This window comes from Galleria mellonella, unplaced genomic scaffold (assembly GCF_026898425.1).
Source record: "Galleria mellonella isolate WM207_F2 unplaced genomic scaffold, CSIRO_AGI_GalMel_v1 utg300, whole genome shotgun sequence".
NCBI classification, from domain to species: Eukaryota; Metazoa; Arthropoda; class Insecta; order Lepidoptera; family Pyralidae; genus Galleria; species Galleria mellonella.
In genome coordinates, this window is record NW_026442068.1 from 3,877,439 (window position 1) to 3,893,545 (window position 16,107).

The 16,107-nt window shown below is 36.7% G+C and overlaps 1 protein-coding gene across 4 annotated transcripts in view; it reads right to left on the bottom strand.

Annotated features, from left to right (window-relative positions):
• Positions 1-259: 259 nt before the first annotated feature.
• The window catches only part of LOC113509130 (low-density lipoprotein receptor-related protein 4), a 35,687-nt gene continuing 19,839 nt past the window's right edge, over positions 260-16,107 (bottom strand). For all 4 annotated transcript variants that reach the window (XM_052895610.1, XM_052895608.1, XM_052895612.1 and 1 more), the window contains exons 19-35: positions 15,935-16,096; positions 12,179-12,394; positions 11,691-11,880; positions 11,514-11,604; positions 11,064-11,226; positions 10,212-10,345; positions 10,043-10,130; positions 9,739-9,844; positions 9,099-9,402; positions 8,254-8,582; positions 7,505-7,628; positions 7,264-7,358; positions 6,556-6,799; positions 5,878-6,136; positions 5,567-5,761; positions 4,559-4,728; positions 260-3,956 (exon numbers count right to left, since the gene is read on the bottom strand). In XM_052895610.1, the coding sequence (XP_052751570.1) occupies positions 3,819-3,956; positions 4,559-4,728; positions 5,567-5,761; positions 5,878-6,136; positions 6,556-6,799; positions 7,264-7,358; positions 7,505-7,628; positions 8,254-8,582; positions 9,099-9,402; positions 9,739-9,844; positions 10,043-10,130; positions 10,212-10,345; positions 11,064-11,226; positions 11,514-11,604; positions 11,691-11,880; positions 12,179-12,394; positions 15,935-16,096 (3,008 nt within the window). In that variant the 3' untranslated portion in view covers positions 260-3,818. The remainder of the gene's footprint in view (positions 3,957-4,558; positions 4,729-5,566; positions 5,762-5,877; positions 6,137-6,555; positions 6,800-7,263; positions 7,359-7,504; positions 7,629-8,253; positions 8,583-9,098; positions 9,403-9,738; positions 9,845-10,042; positions 10,131-10,211; positions 10,346-11,063; positions 11,227-11,513; positions 11,605-11,690; positions 11,881-12,178; positions 12,395-15,934; positions 16,097-16,107) is intronic.

Consider the following 16,107-nt stretch of genomic DNA (forward strand, 5'->3'; position numbering starts at 1 on the left):
TAAACATTATAATAGAAGGAAGGAGGGGAAGAGGGAGACCGAGACATAGTTACATCAGGCAGACCAAGGAAGGAGTTGGTGTTGTGTCGTATCAAGAGGTAAAGAGACTCGCTAAAAATCGTAGTGAAGGGCAAAAGCTCCACCGACAAGAGCGCAGCTCTTAAATAGGATAGATAGATAATCAAATATACAAAAAATCAAATCCTTCCCCTTTATAATATTAGTATAGGTAACTAACATTTCAGAAATGAAACAACAATTATTCGAATAATTTCTATTTTTAAATTCTCAGTACAATAATAAATCAGACAACAGTTTCAACACCTCGCTAAGGAGGCCCTCAAAGGTGTAAAAGCTGTTTAATTCGTTACCTAATTACTTCACTATACATAGTTTTATATCCAAAGTAATAAAAAATAATAATAAATAATTTGGCACATATCGCACAATACTTTGTATTTATTTTAGAATTTATTAATTAAAAAATTATAAATTAATAGTTGTAATATTTTAAGAATATAATGAATGAATACGCATTGTGCGTTGAGTATGTGCGTGCATCTTTGTGCATTTCGCAGATTAATTCGACTTCGTTACAACGGTTTGGACATCAACGAAATAAATATAGTATATATACTATATGTATATCTATAAACAAATAACCGTCATCGTTGATTACCCATTCTATATCTCACAAAGCATCTGGTATCACAGCACTCACATATTTTAACTGTCTCTTTCCTTATAAGCTATATAACAAAACGGATTTACATAAAATATATCCTTAGAACTAATATGAAACACTTCGCTATCTGTTGATCTTCCAAACCTCTTTAATTCGTATTATTCATGGGGTATATTAAGGTGGATTTAGACCAAGCAAGCGAAACCACTTTTTCCCCAACTCCAATTTTCGTTTAAACATGAGACAGCATAGTTTCTTTGCTCAATTGCTCAACTTTAACAACAATCTTGCAAACAATCATCTAAGTTGTTCTTTTAGTCTAAATCCGCCTTTAGACGAACCATTACGTAGTTAAACGAAAGAGGGTTGAAATATCTCTTCTTTTTTATTGAAATAGTCTCGATAGACATAAATGATGTATTAGTAACTTTAAATCGGGGGCGGATTTAGTGATTTTCTGTCCTCACAGTCATAATAACATAATATATATAATTTTTTACAAAATCAAATTGGACACGTATTAAATGCTATGAAAATGATATTGTTCAATTACTTGCTAAGTGTAAACTGGATTTGTGTAACTTTTCAAGAATATCATAAGGCTATCCACACATTTATACAGTTATTCTTTTAAAGAACATAAATATGGTGTGGACGTTTTACATTTACTTTGCTTTTACGAATGTTAAAAAGGAACTTTATTTACGATTTAGATATTTATTTTGTTTGCATGCTTAGGTTCTGTGCATTATTTAATAAAACGTCATCTAATCAATTATAAACTTGAGAACTAATAAAAATATATTTCGTCGTCGGAGTTGTCTCCCATCCTAACTCTACCTTAGATTAAAACACCCTGTGAAACATTATTTACGTCCTCTTGTTTCCAAGACGCAATTAATCCAGAAATGAACAAAAAATATGGTAACACTATACACTTGTACAAATAAAAGTACAAGTAGGTGTCCTCGTGTTTTTTCTTTGTACTCAGTTATGGTGTCGTAACATAGAGAACAGTTCCAAACTAACCATACAAGAGCGTAGCCAATGTTATATTCTAGATAAAGGCTAAAGAATTGCTCTGATATGAAAGGTGCATGCTTATGTGGCAACCCTAACAACGACATTGGTGGGCGCATTAGTTGAAATGAAATATTGTTTCGATTTAGGACACTGGTGCCTCTGTATAGCATACCGAGTATAATTAAACTATTATTTACAATGCAATATCATTATCGATTTGTCTGACAAAAAACGTCGTAATTAAAACTAACTATTTACATTGATATTTTATTGTCACCATATTTATCTTGGTGAATTAATTCTAAGAGTGAATTCTTTATTAAGGAAATCGGCAAAATAAATATAAAAAATCTACAAACACTGCCATCATATGCTATCTCAAATGTTTAGGAAACTGTAAATTTTGTGGTATTGTTTTTCATATTAAACATTTTCCACCCACCAGTCCGAGGAGGTCGGTAGATGTACGAGGAGATTTGTCCCACTGTCTATTCCTCATATACAATACATCCATGTGATCCCATACCTCTATACATCTATTATTATATAATCGTAATTGTAAGTTTATATATAAATATATAGTAGCAGTCCTCACTTATACCCCCTTGAGCCTAAGGGTATTGAAAGGGAGGAGGCTTGTATAAAAATAATAATAGTAATTAATTTCTTTCACTCCATTCCCATATAAAATATATTAAATCCACTCATTATGTATGTATACTTGATAATTTTATACTTCAGTTCTTTTACCCCGGTATCACGCAAAAATATTTTAATAGAGTAAATCCACATTCCGGTATCATAGCGTTCAAAACTCTAACTCCAACACAAATGACATCTGGTGGAATTCTGAATGTATTGGCGTGCTACCGTGGTAAATTTATTTAGAATTTATTCCTATGGTTTCATTTAATTTTATTGAAAATTTATGTCGAATATAGAGAGTAGGTATTCTTCTTTAAATAATGTAAGTAAACACGTCTATTTACATGGCAAATTGTCGCCTTCATTTTCTATTTATCTAATATCTGCCTATATCTATAAACTATAACATTAACCATATTTCATATGACTGTATTACATTTTCTAAATATGACAAAACACATACCCACATATCTGACGGCATTCAGTATCTTAGGAAGTTTATCAACTTATATTAGCTCAATATAAGCTAATTGCTAATCCATTCTACGTTTTGACATTTCAAATGAAACCATGTTTCAAATTAACATTGCACTTGGTATCAGTATATTATTAACTAACAACGTGATCTTAACGTAGGTACCTACAATATTATATCCTTTCAGATATTCTTCAAATCTGCAATTGACAATTATTAGAATAGATATATAAATCGGAATGAGCAAACTTATTCAACAATAGACTGATAGCAATCAATTAAACTTAATAGTGATAATGCTACCTATCAACTAAAGGTTAAAACCATCAGAATTGCAACGCATGGTTACAAAATATAAAATATAGGCCGACCGTATGCATATTATGTGCAACAAATCGTTCAGCATTTGACATGAAATTTCATTAAATATACACATGAACTTACTTATTTATGTAACAAACACATCAAGATTTTAACACGATGTAGAATCTATAACGTTCATTATTATTGTTGTCAGATATAGTAAGTACATATGGAACATACATATGTACTAATATTCACTATAGTTAGATATAGAGGGGCATCTAATTGAGTGCATTGTCTACCGTCCGCAGGAACGGAGGCTCACAGATACAAACGCAACTGACTACGTCCCAGTCGTAAACTGTACATTTTGTATTTCACACTTGGTTACTGTTCATTTTATTTGTACACTTCCGTCGCGCGTTCGTATTAAATGCAAATAAGGTGTGTAGCTTTCTTTATTGTATCAAATTGACTCTATTAAAGGGCGAGTCGAACTGAGATCGATATGCAAAAAAGCGTCACAATTGAATCCTCGAATCCGTAGCTGCCTCCGTTCTAATTCCATTAGTTGTAGACGCAACTATCCTACATTGATTATCATGTTATCATCGCTACTACTAGCTACTCGATTTTATCCGTAAGCTTTATCCGTATCATTTCGCTCATCTCGCTTTATTGGTGAATTCAAGCGAATGGGTGTAACGTGACCGGCTCGAAGTCGTCGTGCGTGGCGGGACGCGACGGTGGCTGCCGGTGCGGCGGCGGGGGCGGTGGAGGCAGTAAACTCGTCCCTTCCGGGATGTAAACGTTCGTCACGCGTTCCTAAATATTTTATATATTATTAATTTTACATGTCATTTATTCAATGAGAATAATATTAGGGGCCATCTATAAATTATGTTACAAACATCACATCCATGTGTGAAGCCTCTACTGTAGTGTGACGTTACAAATGTTGTAGTTTTCGAATTTACTACATTAAATTGGCGCTTCGGAAATCATTAGTACTTTGACCTCTGCTTCATCCTATTATATAAATGGCCTCTAATGGAAATAGGCATATTAAAATATGAAAATCTTTTCAAATATTTATAATGTATGTATGATCAAAATATGACGAGCTACCGCTTTATTTTCTTTGGACAAAATATTAACAGCACAACACATTAGAATATAATTTTCATATTTTAACAATATTTTTACTAATATTGATATATATTTTCTCATAGTAAACAAATTGTATCCTCCGGCTTTGCCAGTGGTCATATGGTGATATTGAATAGCTTATAATCTTCCTGAAGGAATGAACTATCAAATTTAAAGAAATAGACAATCTGATGGATAGTTCCAGAGATTAACACGTTAAAACAAATAAACTCTTTCACTTTATTATATTAGTGTAGTATAGGTATGAAAAAGCATACCTGATTTTTATCATATTTGAAAATGCCTTGGAAACGGTTGGGCCGACGTTCCAGGGCTTCGACTCCAGTGCCCGCCGTGCAACTGTAGTTAGGATTGTGGAAAGAAATGTGACCGCTCGATTCGCTGTAGTTCTCCTTCAAATCGCCTCCGCGTTCCCGGTTGATCCTCACTGAAAATTAAATCGAATTAATTATTAATTCTATAATTTTATAATAATACAACAGACATGACATTACAATCATGATAAACATATGTATTTATATGATATATCCTATCCTATATTCGTCTATTTTTTTATCATTACGATGCACCATCAATTATATTTTTTGTTAATGTCTACGGTTGGCTGGTAGACAACGCCATATGATGTTAAGTCCGCCTTTTACACTTTCTAAGTTCAATAAACAAATCTCTCTTTTCGTGTAAGAATTTCCTCTTGTCGGTGCAACTAATTCATGCATTTTCTTCCAGCCAACTCTATCCCAGATCATATCTTTGACCTTTCTATACGATATGACACCTAGTGTTTCCTAAATAAACAAATAAACGATCTAAAAGAAAAATTACAAGCCTCGAGCTAGGTATTCTTGTGATTCGAGATCTAGTTAGGTACTTCTAATTTATTTATCAGAATATAGTTTTGATTACAATTGGAAAAGAAAAAAACTTAATAAAAGAAAAAAAAAGATATTGTATTTTTATTGAAGAAAAACTGCATGTAAATAGGTGTATTTAGTTATTTATATATGTGTGAAAATGATAGAAGTATCATCATCATTTCAACCTTCAATTGTTCATTGCTAAACTTCGGATTCTCATAAATCACTATAAAATCCTAAACCACATAAATATATTCAATTCCTTTAGTATCCACCGTTTACATGTTGTTAGAGACCAGGAAAACCACTGTTTGATAAAATCCACTAACTCCTTCCAACATATTTAAGCTCATCACATAATCTAGAAAAATAATAATTTAGAAGTATGTTAAAACATAATTTACTTACCACAAACGAATGCTATCACGAGTATACCGATGATGAGAGTTATCATTATGCCCACCACAATTACGATCGCGCCGACGCTTGATTCTGGCACCGCTGTCGGTAATGGCACCAGCTTATCGCCAACTTCATTATCAGCGTAGTCATAATTGGATGGATACAGTGATGGCATCTTGGAGTCGACGCGAGTTTTTGGTACTGTTAACAAGCAGAACATTTGGTAAAAGTCTGTTCAGAGAAGTCTTGCCCCTCCTAATTAAATTATATTCAAAATCTAAATATGTACTGATTTAACTTAACTACAGCTAACTTACCTGTTGCACACGGTCTAGAGTCGGCTTCATCTGGACAAGCACAAATATAATCGTGTGCCCTAAACAGACAGAGATGAGAACAGCCTCCGTTCTCTTCTTTGCACGGATTCCACCCGTGTTGCTTCTCAGATGATACAGCTTTTATTTCCATCGGCATTTCTAGATCTGTTCTTATAGCAGTAATATTTTTTCCAGTTCTTTTGTCTGCTCTCATTATCGATTTCTTGTACCAGTCCGTCCAGTAAATATAATCGTTGAACTGAAAATATACCACTGTATTTAGTAGAATGAAAAATATGTACCTACACTACAAAACTTTATGCATATATCACAGTATAAAGAATTCTTTTCTACCAGTCGTTTGACGACAACAATAGCCACAGACTAAACAGACCAATTCATGAATCATATAATCGTTTGTGATGTTCTAAAGGCATTGTACCACTGGTCGTTTCTTACACAAAACAATATTACAAAAGCTTCTATAATAGTTTATAATCTCAACAAAACTTAAATTCACGGCCAAATTTTATGTATCATGTCCAATTTTCGACTAATACTCCAATAATTGCAAACCCGTAGATGACGTTGAACCTGTCATAACCTCCAGATTGAATTCAAACATACTTAACAAAATATGTATTAATGAATAATAAAAATAGTTATAAAATCACATACCTGTGTCATACCGAATGGATTTTTAGCTTCTGGCACCAACTGAACCCTATGATGTCCATTCAAGTCTGACGTATCAATTCTGTCTTTCAATGCATCTGTCCAGTATAATCTTCTCTCCCTATAATCGATGGTTATACCATTGGGGAATCCTAAATCTTGAGCCACAATTGTTTTTCTTTGACTTCCATCTAGATAAGACCTTTCTATGCAAGGGTTTTCACCCCAGTCGCTCCAATAAAGGTATCTGTAATAATTACTTTTCTTAGTACCTTATTGGCACTTTACTTATATCCAACGAAGTACTATTTGTATTACACAAATATTACATTGAATATAAATATACACATACATATTGCTAGGAATAGCGAACTAGCTGTAACCATCGTAACAAAATTTTATAGATATGGTTCTACAAAACGATAAATATTACTATACACTTATAGACTGTGCAGTTCATGGAAGCAAGCATTGTTATTTCTGATAACCAAATAAAGTAGAATGCTTCTAGTTCATGTCCTCTACATAATTAAAAACTGACTACTTGAATATGGTATCTTTCCGCTATCTATAAAATAGAATGAGACGCAGACATACTGTCTCGTTCTTTTTGAACGATGGGAAAATGGATCGTTACATCATTTACCACTTGTATAGAGGTGTGAGTGACAGAAAAGCACTATTATTAAAATGTTCAAAATAACTACTTACCCTTTAGCAGGAAATAGAGCAATAGCTCTAGGTTCAGTGAGATCACTAATTAAAGTCTTCCTTGATGAACCATCCAATCTTGCCACCTCGATTACCTGAAATTATTTGATGTTTTATAAACAAAGTACTATCAATTTAATTCTTTCTTAAAATTTATTTATTTAATTTAATTATTTCTTAATTTTTTATTGATCTTTAAAAAAGTGTGTTTGCATTTATGCAAAAGCTATATCTATCGTACTTTAAATTCGTTATCCGTCCAATAAATGTTATTGGCGATCCAGTCTATTCCAACACCGTTTGGATTGTCCAATCGGCCTTTTATTACAACTCTCGTTTCACTCATATTTAACATGTTGATTGACCTGAAAAAAAAAATTAAGTATAGTGCACTCCTAAACATAGGAATTTTGCCAGTAGTAGCCATAGTTGGCAGGCGGTTTGGCGACCACAGTTAGGCTTTGGCGATGTTTTTAAAGGGACGCTGCTGCCCATGTCTCGACCATTAAGTTCCCTTAATCGCTTCTTACGACACCCACGGAAAAGGAAAGGAAAAAAGTCTTCTTAATGATTGTTAATGTTATACTAATAAAAATGAACATTTTTCCCAAATGGATATAATATTAATAGAAAACGACAAATAATTTGAACTTAAAACAGTGCGTCCAACTAACAAGTTACACAGTATGAGCATCTCAAAATCGTTTATAGTTTTCCGACCTGTTTCTTTGGGAAAAATGTATTGCATTCTGGCATAAAATATATCCTATGTCCTTCCCCATCCCATATTTTTTATTTATACAACTTAGAACGGCAAATAATCCGACTTATCATATAGAAAGTGGTAACCGTCGCATATAGACATGGGCAATACCATGGACATAACATATAGGAAGTGTATAGCAGATTTCACAGTAATTGGTTAAGCCAATAAAGCACTAAGAGATAACAAATTTACACTTATAATATTAGTGAGAATTATGTAGATACCTTATAATATCACTGTTGACGTCAGTATAAAATAGCAATTTACGTTCCCAGTGGAAATCAACAGCAATAGAATTTAGTACATCTGTCAGAGGTAAAGTGACGTCCCACTGTTCCGGGGTGTCGAGCGATAATATTGCTACGCTCGTTCTTGTCGCAAACAAGAGGAAGCTATCGGGATGCTTTTTGCAGATCTTAGGATTTGGTTCCGTTTGGTTTTCAAACAGTATTCCTGTGGGACACGAACACGAGTAGCCGTGAGGCGATCTTAGGCAAAGGTGCGAACAGCCACCGTTGTTTGTACCGCAGGCGTTTTCTAATATTTTTTCTCCCTGAAAAAATTATAAGGTGTATTAGGTACATTTATTATCGTCTGATAGTTAGATATGGTTTATACACGGGTTTTAACGCAATCATCAAACCCTGAGTATTATGACACAATTTGTGTAATGTGAGAAAATGAGTGGGTAAAATTAACAATTTCTGCCTTGGAAGCAGCGACATGACAGCGCTACATCAGTCTACTCGTGACCACAGCCAGTGTATCTAGTCAAAACGTCGAAATAATTTAGTTAAATTATCATAGTTTACTTAAATGATCGCGTTAATTCCCGTTCCTTATAAACCATATAACCTCTATTCCTACAACCTATCTTGAAAGGAAAAAAATCTTAAAAGTTACGTGTATATGTGATTATCTAATATTATTATTTCTAATGTAATTAATTTCTAAATTTACGATAAATTCAATTACAAAATAAATTACTTAGTTTACAAAGTAAATGCAAAATCAAAATTGTAGGTACTTGTTTAATTTAACGTGCTGGACCCATAACTCATAGACTTACCTGAACAGCTCGAATATCCATAAGACCTTCCAATTTTTCTCTAATAACTAACGGATCTTTTCCATTAGTCTTATTAGCTCTGTGCAGTGCTTTTGTTTTCCAATCTGTCCAATAGATGTGTGGGCCCACGATCACAATGCCATACGGATACGAGACCTTGCTGAGTACCGTGCGACGGTCGTTGCCGTTGAAGTCAGAGCTTTCAATCGTTAAAATCTTCGCATCGTTCCAGTACAGCCGACCCTCTACATTATCGATAGCAAGACCGTTCGGCCATTTGATATTGTTATCCACAATAACACGCCTAGACGTAATAAAATTATAGAATTAGTTCAAGTATTTATTATACCAATTTTATAGTGGAAAAGTACAAGTGTTTTTTTATATCATTTATAACCTAAATTTTGTAATGTAAGTGATTAAAACAAATGGAAGTTACAAAAAAAATTTTTTTTAACTTTATTTTCTAGAGTAAAAAAGAAAGCTTTTATATAACCTATTAGTGACTAAAAACTGAAATAAATACGCCTACCTACTACCTACAAAAACAAAATATTACAACACTTTATGTATGTAAATATACTTAACATAAGTGTACATTACAATATCTTGTCTATCATATTTTTATATATTATTTTACCTATTATTGCCATCCATGTCTGCTCTTTCGATTTTAGCTGCATGCCCCCAATCAGACCAGAACATGTAGCCATGTTCATAATGTAACGCTATTGCTCGAGGAGAATCTATGAGAATAAAAAATAAATAATAATTAAAAAAATATAACACTTTTATAACAAATGCGAAAATAATAATTTTTGTCACTATCTGTTTGCAAGTAAGAATTTTGACTATATCTTTTTCGTAAATATTATAAGTAATTCATAGAATTTCACGAAAAATTAAAAAAGTAAAACATGAAAGGGTATATATTATATACATACCTAAACTAGTCCACACAAGAACTTTTCTATTACTTCCATCTAATTCAGCGACCTCAATACTGTTACGTCCACCGTCGGTCCAATATATCTGTAAATTGTAAAATGAATATAATGAAATTATGATTTTATGTCAATGTGTTGATTAATAGTGACGGAGAATGTACTATACCTTTCGACCGGATGAATCTATCACAATCCCGTCTGCAGTATTGAGCCCTTTACCAATTATTGTTTCTATATTCTCACCGGCTTTAGTTGAACGTTGAATTTTTCTTTCACCAGTATCCGTCCAGTATATGTGCCCTGAAAATAACAACACATGTATTATACCTATGTACATAGCTGTGTAGTACCTACTGTTAGTCTGCGACAGTTTTAATACCACTAGCCGTATGAGGGACTCCAAGTTCTCCAACTCAAGAATACCATCGCTGTTGCAGTGTATGAAGCCCAAACTTATGAAATGAACGTTTTAAATTACTTTTAGGTTATTTGGAAATGTCATTTGCGTCGTAGTTTAGTTAGCACTTTGTACTTTTACAGAGTACGAAAACATAACATTGCAGTTCTTAGGATTGGCAACCTATGAACTGCATGACAATATACCATATATTCAGTCGTAGTATATTTTGTGATATCCATGGTGTTGTTTATGTCTATAGATGAAGGTTACCATTTTCCATCAGGTTAGTCACCAGCTTCTCTGGCATTGTACATTGCATAAAAGAAATCATCCCATGAAGTACACGTATAACATAGTTGACTTGAATAACTTTTAACATATAATATATATAATAAGCACAACTCAATTAGTAGCTGCTTAGTCGCTAGCTATTAACTGCTACGTGCTTATATTGAATATAATATTAAGAAGCTATTCCATGAGCATAGTTCCAAGAGCATAGTTCCGAGAGTTCCATGAACATAAAACGTTTGAAACATTTTGTTATGTTCATGGAATGTATCATTAATTACGTTACCATATCACATAGTATTCAGGAAAATATTTTAAAAATCTCACCTGTTCTTTGATCAACATCAACACCAAGTGCATTTTTGAGCGGTGGTAACGGTAAAACAACATCAATAAGGTAAGGTACATCTAAAGACACGATGCGAATGTCTAGACGGTGAGCGAATATTAAGAAATTGGTAGGACCATTTGCGCATGTTTTGCCATCCTTCTGCAAAAATAAATACAGATAATATAAGTATATTTTTTTATGTTTATATAGATTCATTTTTTATTTATTGTATCTATTCTCTTAATTGTAATTTAACCAACGTTATCTTTAATTATGACAAGTTGTTTAATTATTATTGTTTTATTGTTTAACTTTTTCACTTAGTTACTAGTTAGTTACTATTTATATTTTATATTTTAAAACAAGAAAAAACGCGCATATAAACAAGTGTATTGAAGTTTGTACCGTCCTAATTTTATAATTTCATTGTTTAAGTTGGAACTTACATTGAGTTTTATTCCAATTGGACATGCGCAGCTACGACCCCCAGGTTTCAAGAGGCACAAATGCGAGCAGCCACCGTTATTCTTGCCGCATCTGTAAGTCAATTATTATTAGTCACTATCTTGACTTATAAATACTTTAAAGTAGCTTTATAATACTCATATAACTGTTCAACGTACTGATTGACACCACTTATTCGTTCTTTGTGAAATACTCTCACATCCATGAGGCCCGCTACTCCGGCACCTAATGTTCGTCTGTTATCGCCTGTATATTTATTGGCAGCTTGTATCGATTGTGTTTCCCAGTCAGTCCAAATAACTTCATCACCATACAAATCCAAACCGAAAGGATGAGGAAGATGTTGACCTAAAAGAAAATCCATAAAATGTTATTACATTGTAATTTGTGGGTTAAGCAATCGCCCACTTTTATAAAAGGCAGCGGACTTGGCTTTTTTTTTAAAGTTTATTTATTAGCGTTACCAATTGATCATAATCTGCCCATATAATGATATGTTGCCAAATTCTTACTTCGACATTTCGAGCAGTACCTATATAGGCATATTTTATTTATTTATTTATAAACATATAACAATATAATTTTACATTAACCATGTAATAGTTATCAAGACAATAATCAAACAACATTCTATACTATTACTTACCAATCAAAGTGGTGCGTCCGGTACCATTAAGGAAGGCGTATTCGATTGTACGGTTACCCCCATCTGTCCAGTAAATACGGTCGTTAGCGAGATCAAGTGCCAAACCGTTAGGCCAAGTCATGTTCCCAAAGATCAATCGTTTGCGATTACCACCGTCCATATCTGCCCGTTCAATACAAGGAACTGCTCCCCAATCAGACCAATACATGACACCACCTGAAAAATAATTATTTTGATTAACAACATATTAATACAAAATTTTAAATCTGAATGTCACCAAATTAAACTTAGTAACTATAATGGATATAAAAATAATATAATGGATATAAATATAATATATGATATAATGGAAATAAATGAATTTCCAAATAACTTCCCAATGATGGAAAATATTGTTAAGAAATTAAATTAACCCGAAAGAAAGCAGTGCAGTCAACCTCTCGGTAAATGCACCACAACGTCAATTATCAAGTTATCATTTATCAAATTTCTCTGGCCAGCCAAACTAGTATTACAGTCGTAAGCACATAAGCTGACGTGAATAATAATAATAATAATAAGAGCATATGAGGAGCATACTAGAGGAGGTGCTTCTAGAGATCCGAAGAACTCCCCTCGAAGAGAGACCGAAGCTTCCCCGGATATATCCAAATGTGGCGACGCGGGATGCCATTAAGGCCACAAATGGACTGCTGCCTCAGTACCTTGAGGGCAGCGGTGATCTGGGAGAGACGAGTTCAATCCTGTTTGGCGCTGCGTTGGCAGTATGCCGATATACCGGCGCAAAAATGCCCCGGGCTGGACGTAATATCCAAAAGGATAATATGAAACCAGCCTGGAAAAGAAGGATTGAACGACGGATCGCCCAGGCCAGAGTCCTCATTGGTAGACTGCTCTGCTTCAGGGAGGGCAACACACGCCCGAGAATTATGCGCTCCGTAAAAGAGGCCTTTGCTGGGACAGGTGTACGTCTGTTCCAGCCGGACTTCGGGCACAAACTTACGGAGCGCATAGATGAACTGAAGCAGAAGATCGCTGCATGGGGGAAGCGACTCCGACGGTACTCTGAGAGGGTTGAGAGGTATCAACAGAATCGCCTCTTTATGAGTGATCAACGGAAGTTTTATAGGAACTTGGAGCGCCCAAAACTACAGCCCACAGGACAAAGACCCGAAACAGCCAATTTCGTCGCCTTCTGGAGACAGCTGTGGTCTGAACCTGTGGAACATGAGGAGGGCGCATGGATGCACGATGTTGAGGAAGCATGTGCTCGAATAACGCCGATGAACGCCATTGCCATTACGGAGGAAGACGTGGTTGCCGCGATCCGTCGGGCTCCGAACTGGAAAAGTCCGGGGATCGACGGATTGCAGCACTACTGGTTAAAGGCGTTCTCGGCCAGCCATGCGACCTTAGCCGTGCAATTCCAGAGTGCCCTCGAAAACAGGACGCTCCCGAACTTCCTTACAACCGGGATCACTCATTTAGCTCCTAAGACGGACGATACCGCGGATCCATCTAAATATCGCCCCATCACTTGTCTTACGACAATATATAAGACGTTAACATCCGTTCTGAGCGCTAAGATCTCTCGTCATGTGTACGAGAATAAGATCCTATCTAGCGCTCAGAACGGATGCAGGGGCGGTAGCCGCGGATCGAAGGAGCTGCTCCTCATTGATGCTGTCGCTGGCCACGTGGTCAAGCGGAACCGTCGGAATTTCTCCGCCGCCTGGATAGATTATAAAAAGGCGTTCGATTCCGTGCCCCATTCATGGCTCCGGAGGATACTCGAGCTGTACAAGATCGACGGTACAGTTCGAGTGTTCTTGGAGGCATGCATGGGGCAGTGGACGACGATCCTGACTATCCAGGGCGAGCGATTGACGGATACCGCTGACCGGATAGAGATAAAGAGGGGAATATTCCAGGGCGATTGTTTGAGTCCACTTTGGTTTTGCCTGTCCCTGAATCCACTCAGTACTTTACTGGAGAATTCAGGGACTGGATTTCAGTATCGGAGAGGAGGTACACGAGTGTCTCACCTTCTGTACATGGATGACTTGAAACTGCTAGCTCCGAGCGTCGAACGCCTGACGGAGCTGCTAAATATCGTAAACGATTATAGCAGCTCTATTAGGATGGCGTTCGGAATAGACAAGTGCGCGGTCCTCCATGTGCAGAGGGGACGGGTCACTCAAACTGAAGGGATCGCCTCAGATCCCTCTAATATTAAACCCCTCTCCGAGGCTGAAACATACCGGTATCTGGGCATGTCACAAAACATCGGTGTGAAGGAGACGGATATGAAACAGTCAGTCCGCGAGGAATTTTTTGCGCGCCTTACAAGAGTACTGAAAAGTTCTTTGTCGGGCGCCAATAAAATCCGAGCTTATAACGGCTGGGTCATACCCGTACTCCTTTACACTTTTGGCGTACTCAGATGGTCTCAAACCGATCTCGAAGCCCTGGATCGGAAAGTCCGCACAACTATGACCCTCCATAGAATGCATCACCCGAAATCGTCAGTCATGAGGCTGTATATCCCGCGGAAGGCTGGTGGTCGAGGCTTGTTAAGTGTTAAGACCATGCACAACCGCGAGGTTGACAGCCTCAGGACATATTTTCTGGAGAAAATAGACGAGGGTTTGCATAGAGAGGTCATAGAATGTGACAAAGGATTCACCCCTCTTTCTCTGGCTAAAGAGGACTGGCGAAAACCCGAAGTTTTGGGTACCTCTCAGCGGGAGGCCGTATGGAAAGAGAAGGAGTTGCACGGAAGGTTCTTCAAAGCCCTTCACGGGCCGTACGTAAACACGAAGACCTCCGTGCACTGGCTACAGTTCGGTGATCTCTTCGGAGAGACCGAGGGTTTTGTCTGTGCAATACAGGATCAGGTGGTTAAGACAAACAATTACCGAAAGCACATTCTGAAGGATGGCACTGAGGACATCTGTCGGGCATGTCGCCATCCCGGAGAGTCACTCAGACATGTGCTTTCGGGTTGTTCAGCTCTTGCCAACACTGAGTACTTGCACAGGCACAACCAGGTAGCCAAAATACTCCATCAAGAGCTAGCTCTGAAGTACGGCCTCGCGAATGAGAGGTTGCCGTACTATAAGTACGAGCCCCAGCCGGTCCTCGAAAGCGACAGCGTAAGGCTCTACTGGGACCGATCCATCATCACGGACAGGACCGTTCTTGCGAACAAACCTGATATCGTGGTGATGGATCGGGCACTCTCGAGGGTGTTTTTGGTGGATGTCACCATACCGCATGACGAGAACCTCGTGAAAGCCGAAACCGAGAAGAAGAGAAAATATCTCGACCTGGCTCACGAGGTGACCAAAATGTGGGGGGTGACATCTACCGAAATCATTCCAATCGTTATGTCGGTGAACGGTCTTATCCCAACCAGTCTGGAACAACATCTCAGACGGCTGGGATTCCGAGGCGGCTCACTCCCGGGAAAGATGCAGAAAGCGGTGCTCTTAGATTCTGCCCGCATTGTACGCCGGTTTCTCTCCCTGGGGCCCTGAACCCCGGCCGACTGTGCTTCTGCCGGGGGTTAGTTGCCATCTCCTCTCCTTAAGAGGGGAGATGAGAATTTAAGTGAAATTTAAAAAATAATAATAATAAGATTACATAAGACTATGAAATAGAATGATCTCAAGCAAATCACACTACACTCTATTACTAGTTCATTATTAGTTATTACATCTATAAATGTATTAATCTACACCTTAGTAACTTTACCTTTAGGGTCAACCACAATATCCCGTGGTTTATCGATTTTGTCCCAAGCCAATAAGGTCCTCATGCTACCGTTTGCGTTTGCCACTTCTATTCTGTTCGTACCCGCATCAGTCCAATACAGTTTATTGGTAATCCAGTCATATGCTAAACCAGCTGGGGATACTTTAATGGAA